The sequence below is a fragment of the Miscanthus floridulus genome, chromosome 4 (genome assembly GCF_019320115.1).
Source record: "Miscanthus floridulus cultivar M001 chromosome 4, ASM1932011v1, whole genome shotgun sequence".
NCBI classification, from domain to species: Eukaryota; Viridiplantae; Streptophyta; class Magnoliopsida; order Poales; family Poaceae; genus Miscanthus; species Miscanthus floridulus.
This window is the reverse complement of record NC_089583.1, coordinates 44,172,734-44,179,502: the sequence shown is the minus strand read 5'-3', so window position 1 is coordinate 44,179,502 and position 6,769 is coordinate 44,172,734. Positions and strand designations below refer to the sequence as shown.

Sequence of the window (6,769 nt, the reverse complement as noted above, 5' to 3'; positions counted from 1 at the left end):
CGCCGACGTCATAGGAGCTTTCCTATCTGGGACCACATGTGAGTCCCTGGTTCACAAGCTTGACGTAAGGGCCCGCGAACCACCACGGAGCTCCTCAACTTGGCCACCAGCCACGCCTCAGGCGAGGAGGCGGTCGGGGTGATTTTCGACCGCCTCAAACGTAAGGCAAAGCGAGACGAGGACGCCGGTGAAGGCACCTCCAACCTCCCCAACAAGAAGAAGAATAAGCAGCGGCGCGAGAGCCCGCTCATGGCCACTGCCAAGGGTACCCCAGACCACTTCGAGAAGCTACTCAAATGGCCATGCCCGAACCATGCTTTCCCCGTTAAGCACCTATACAAGGACTATGTCCTCATGAAGCGGTTATTATCTGGAGGCTCCAACAAGGGGGAGCATAGGAAGGAGCCCAAGCCGGCCGCAGACGACACCGAGGTAAAGGATGGCGGATTTCCGGTGCTGGATTGCTGCCTCATGATCTTCGAAGGGCCGGCGGCCTACGACTCCAGGCACCACCAGAAGATTGCGCGCCGCGAGGTCTATACAGTCGAGCTGGCCGCGCCTTCCTTCCTCCAATGGTCAGAGTCCACCATAACCTTTGATCGAACCGACCACCCAGAATGCGTCCCACAACCAGGAAGATATCCGCTCGTGGTCGACCCCATCATCAGCACAAAGCGGCTCACCAAGGTGCTGATGGATGGAGGCGGTGGCCTCAACATCATGTACGCTAAAACGCTCGACGCCATGGGCATTGACTGAGTGCGCATCCGGCCGACTGGGGTGCCTTTTCCACAACATCATGCCAGGAAAGCAGGCCATGCCACTTGGGCAGATTGATCTGCCCATCACCTTCGAGGATCTGACCAATTATAAGATGGAGACCCTTACCTTCGAGGTGGTTGGGTTTCACGGAACCTACCACGCCATCCTGGAACGTCCATGCTACGTGAAGTTCATGGTCGTCCCCAACTACACCTATCTAAAGTTGATGTCAGGTCCATGCAGGGTCATTGCCATCGGCACCTCCTTCCAGCGCATCTACGAGTGTGAGGTCGAGTGCTGCAAACACGCCGCGGCAATTATCACATCTAAGGAGCTTGCGACCATCAGGGAAGAGGCCATCAAAGAAGCACATGACCCCAAGCTGTAGGCTAGGTCTTTCAATCCTATATAAGGCGCCAAAGAGGTCCTCATAGGCCCTAGTGGCTCCGAGGGCAAAGTGGTGCGCATTGGCACCATGCTTTCCTCCAAATAGGAAAGCCCGCTCGTTGACTTCCTCAGCACCAATAGAGACATCTTTGTGTGGAGACCCTCAAACATGCCAGGCATTCCGAGAGAAGTCACTGAGCATGCCTTGAAGATCAGGCCAGGCTCCAAGTTGGTGAAGCAGTGCCTGTGTCGCTTCAACGAGGAGAAACGCAGGGCGATCAGCGAAGAGATTGCGAAGCTTTTGGTGGCTAGGTTCATCAAGGAAGTATACCACCCCAAGTGGTTAGCCAATCCTATTCTTGTATGAAAAAAGTGTGGCAAATGGAGAATGTGTGTTGACTACATGGGTCTCAACAAAGCATGTCCAAAGGATCTATTTCCTTTGCCACACATAGACCAAGTACTCGACTTGACCTCAGGGTGTGAAACCCTTTGCTTCCTTGATGCGTACTTTGGGTACCATCAAATCATGATGAAAGAGTTTGACCAACTCATGACATCTTTCATCACCCTGTTCGGATCATTCTGCTACATCACAATGCCATTCGGTCTGAAGAACATGGGGGCTATGTACCAATGCTGCATGCTCAAGTGTTTCAGGGATCTCATTGGGTGTACCCTTGAGGCCTACGTAGATGACATCATGGTCAAGTCCAAGTGGGCTAACTAGGTCATGGCTGACCTAGAGTAGACCTTCACGAGAAGTGCATTTTTGGGGTCCCAAGGGGTATGCTGCTGGATTTTATCATCTCCGAGCATGGCTTCCAAGCCAACCCAGAGAAGATCTTAGCCATTATGAGAATGGGCCTAATTTAGAACATAAAGGGGTACAGCGAGTTATGGGGTGCCTTGCTATGCTCAACCGCTTTATCTCATGCCTCGATGAACGAGGTCTCCCCCTCTATCGGCTTCTAAAGAAGGCCAGCCATTTTGAATGGACGCCCGAGGCCTAGGAGGCACTTGACAAGGTCAAGCAGCTCCTGACGAAGGCCCCAATCCTAGTCCCTCCAACCGATGGGGAACCACTTCTGCTCTATATTGCGTCCACCACACAAGTGGTCAGCGTGACCTGGTGGTAGAGCGAGAAGAAGAGGGACATGCCCTCAAAGTGCAGCATCCCGTGTACTTCATTAGTGAGGTCTTGTCTGATTCTAAGACTTGCTACCTCCAAATCTAGAAACTCCTATACGCTATCCTTATCACCAAGAGGAAGTTGTGTCACTACTTGTTGGTGTTTTGAGTTACCACCGATGAGTAAATTTCTAGTATTGTGCGTCTAGCTCGGATGGTGTGCTTAGAGGACACAAGGTTTATATTAGTTTGGGTAGAAAGTCCCTACGTCCTATTCAACACTGCTGCTCATGTTACTAGCACTGAAAGTTTATAGTAGGGGTTATAAATAGGCGAGAGAGGGAAAGGATCCCAAGTCTCTGGTGAAAGGAGCGAGTGGGTGCTGAGAGCTCTATCGTTGCTTAGCTATATGTTTGTGTCATGCTCTTGTGCGGATCTGGATCAGATCTCGATGAGTTGATCCATTCTTGATGAGTCGATCGGTTTAGATCCCCTTCATGGGAAGCCCTGCTTTCCCTTTTATAGGCTAAGGGAAGGCATGGGTTACAGCGGAGGAAAAAAGAAGAACGAGAGAGAGAGAAGAAGGCCTTCAGGATCACTGGGTCCAAATTCTCCTTTATGTAGGTCTCATCGATCCTATAGATGTTAATAGGGACAGCTCCATGTTGCTACCCTATCCATCACTGGTGCCATGCATAGGCATCGTCTACTGGTCATGGCATTCCATCCCATCCCTACAGACATCGTGGTGAACTGACGCGCCTATCATCATTCATATGAGGGTTAGGCAGAACCGCCCCGGCACACCCAACTCTATTCATGATGTGAACCCTTAGGTATGGCCCATCATGGCCATGGGTTACATTGAGGCATGGTAGCCTCTTCCCTAGTGTCAAAGCTTTGACCCAGGCCTATATGCTTGGACCTAGAGTGGTTGGCGGCGGTATGGGTCAGTCGAGGACGAGCTCGTGGCATTGAGGTCGGGCAAGGCAGAGCCCATGGCCTTGAGGTTAGGTGAGATGGAGCCCATGACCTTAGGGTTGAGCAAGGCGGAGCCCATGCACCTAGGGGTCGGTTGGAGCTATAGTCACGCTCTTGACTGCTCGGATGAATTAATGTAGATGATCATTGGCTCCTCCTCTTCGGATACCCTAGTATTGGTCCCCTATAGTAGCCCTTGAGCCCGTGGAGGAGTAGAAGACTCCTTTGGAGGCTTTTCCAAATGAGAGAACTTTGAGGGCCTTGGCCTTCCTTTGTCCCCCACAGCATGCCCTGGGGACGGCGATTCTCTTTCGTCATGAGCAGACCCCTCGAGGGTATAGCCATGAAATTTGGTGGGTCAAAAAAGGTCCTTCCTTATTTTGACCCCTACGGGGGTCTATCATTCTACGACCGCACGCTCAGTCTCCTTGTAAGTCCAACTTTCCTTGAGCCCCCGCCCGTAGCAGGGGTCCGGTCGAGGATTAGCTCATCTTTGTGATCGTTTTCCCTCTAGTGTTTTTCCAATAAAATGAAGGGGCTATGACGTGCCATGATTTTCCTCTATGGATGAATCATGGTGCTCGATGAGCAGTTAATGGGCTAGTCCAAGTGGGGACCTAACATCTCATTCATGGGGGTCCAGCTTAGGTTGCTGGTGATCGACTCCTAATTCTTAGTAGTCAATCCATATAGTTCTCGGGTCTGTTCGACCGGTCCTGAGGGCTCTCTCCTTTCTTCGAGGAAAAACCATGGATCGTATTCGGCCGAGACTCGAACGTGGGCTGGGATGCCCGTGGTGCTCGTGCGCCTGGGTACTAGCCGCTAGCAAGCCCATCCCTTCCCACCCCTCGCTCTTAGGGTGCCCTGGAGCTACCATGAACCCATCGGTGGGCTGGCCTTCGAACTCTCGGGTCAGAATGGGTCATAGCAGCGTTTTTAGCTCTATATCCCTCCTTACCTGTGATGGTTCTTGGCTTATCGAATGGGCGAATCATTATTAGGCGTGTCCTTTGAGGGCATGGCCAGAGATTGTGTGTGCATGATCTTCGAAGGAAGGTGTTATGTCATGGCGCAGCAGGCGCGTGAATCTAGGCGGATGATTTGCCTTCTCGCCCTGCTCTGCCTTATAAATAGTGGCCTTCCCCTTGATGTCTCTACACACCAAAAACACAACCTTACCTTCTCTATTTCTCCATCATCGCTGTTTTAGATCTACCATACTTGCTAGTCTGCCACTAGAGCCCTAGATCCGTAGCCTCTGCTCCTCCGCCGCCATTGAGCTCGCATCCATCTGCCTCCACCTCTAATGGATTCATGGTGCCAATCCAACATCACCTCCCAGCGCATGGAGGGCCTTGTCCATCACAGTCTTCTTTGCGCATGTACCTCAGCTGAGGAGTGGTTGCTGCCTAGCAACGGGGATTCGCCATCGCTGCTCGATGGCTAAGTGGTGTCATTTGCCCACTTCGATGAGTGTGGGCTCATGACCCCTTCCCACAAATTCCTCTGGGTCTGCTGCACTTCTACAAGATCGAGCTACAGCATCTCAATCCCAACGGGATCCAACACATGGTGGTGTTTGTCATGCTGTATGAAGGATTACTAGGGATCAGCCCCCACTTTGACTTGTGGAGGTATGTCTTCGCCATCAGTCTCCAAAAGAAGAGGGAGAAGGGTAGTAGGAAGGAGCTACACATGCTGATGGGGTGGCACTCGTAGTGGTTCTACCTCAAGAATGACACCGTTGCCCTTCTGCTGGAGTTCACTAGGCGTCTGATCGAAGAGGCCTTAGAGCAGTGGAGGAAGTGGGGCATCCCAGAGAAGGACAAGAAGAAGATCCAAGACCACATCGCCGCCATCCACATCCTGAAGGAGAACAGCATGAAAGGGTCAGGCATCATAGGGGCTTACCATGAGAAGAGGGTGGCACCGTTGATGACGCGCGCGCTCCCACTATACGCGATGGCGCCCAAGGCGTCATTCAATAGAACAACGCTCACTGAGGGAATGCTCCCCAACTCCATGATTGTGCAATGCATCAAAGAGGCAATGGAGCCTTTGCGGGACGACATAGGTGCTGCCCTTGACTTTATCTACCTGGTGCCGAGCATCCTCTGATGCGGTCGGAACCAGATTATGTTGTCTTCATAAGTTTCCCTTTCTCTTGCCTTCTCTTCAATTGATTTCCTAACCCTATGAGACTAACTTTGAGAGGGGCGGGACCAGCCGAGGGACCTCATCCTCATGGATCACCCAGTCCCGCTGCCGAGGGATTCAACCATAAGGGTGGCGATTCATGCTGAGGGCAAGCGGCTAAGGATGGCGAAGGAGGACAAGAAGAGGAAGAAGCTGCGAAAGTTATTGGCATGGGAATGAGGGGAGGACACTAATGACGATGATGACGACGACGATGGTGACGATGATGAGGTGATGGAGGTAGCCCATTATATCGAGTGGGACAACCTAGAGAACGAGGATGCGCTGACAAGCGTCGGTTTGTCCTTATAGGTGTCGGGACCCTTCTCATTCAATGGAGGGGAGGGCACATCTATGGTTCTAGTGGAAGTAGGTCATACCGTCGGCCTACCCTAGGAGCCAACAGAGGTGGGCGGCTCTGCCTTCATGCCCGATGTGCCAATGGAGGCGGGTGGCTCTGCCGTCATGCCCCATGAGCCAAGGGGAGTGGGGGCATTCTGCCAATGTGCCCTAGCAGTTGCCAAGGGTGAGCCCCTCTACCCAAGAGCAGGGGGTGGGCTCGAAACGGTCTCGTTCTAATGAGGCGGAGCAAGGGTCGGGGGGTTCATCCACCAAATGCGTCTGCCGCCCGACGACACTGAGGTGAGTCATCGATTCCTCTGTTTTTTCCTATTTTAGTTGGATTTCATCGTGGCTTATGTTTTTTGTCCCTTACAACGTCAGCAGGTACCGGAATCCTTTGGTGCTGGTGCCGAAGAAGAGCATCCCCCTCCAATCAGGGCGGCGGCCGTCGGCTGGTGTCACGCCTGTTTTAGGAGGGAGTGGCACTAGTGTGACCACGTCGCTGGCTGATTAGGCATTACCCATGGTGGCACCTATGCCCTTGATGGGATGGGAGGGACAGGTGGACGTGGGCATTCAAGGGGCGCCTTCAGAGGTCGTGGAGCAGTAAGTGACGATTGCGATACTACTGCTGACGGCGGGGCGAACAGGCCTACCAACCCCACTCGTGGCGCTGACCATGGTGGGTGCAACATAGTCAGTCATGACCCCACCAACACAGGTGGAGGTGGCAGCGGCCCTAACTGATGGGTCATAGCTGGGCGCAACCATAGCGCCGCCTGAGGTATTTGCGCGACCCGAGCCATCAGTGGCCCAAGCGATGGCGTCTAGTGTAGGTCGGATGGAGGGGGACGCTGCCAAGGGGTCCTCGGGAGTCATGGTGCTGGGAGAGAGGTTCATGTTTGCACCGCTGACCCCCTTCGTCACTAGAGGGGCATCTCAGTGAGTTATAGGTCTAGGGTTGGGTGAT

The 6,769-nt window shown here is 53.0% G+C and overlaps 1 protein-coding gene across 1 annotated transcript; it reads left to right on the top strand.

Annotated features, from left to right (window-relative positions):
* The first annotated feature begins 817 nt into the window (after positions 1 to 817).
* LOC136548456 (uncharacterized) lies at positions 818 to 1,150 on the top strand. Its single transcript, XM_066539978.1, has one exon. It carries the CDS (start codon positions 818 to 820, stop codon positions 1,148 to 1,150), a length of 333 nt encoding a protein of 110 aa, XP_066396075.1.
* Positions 1,151 to 6,769: the final 5,619 nt, after the last annotated feature.

Excerpts from the sequence above, each read along its gene's own strand:
- LOC136548456 (XM_066539978.1), top strand. The coding sequence starts at position 818 with ATGCCACTTGGGCAGATTGATCTGCCCATCACCTTCGAGGATCTGACC.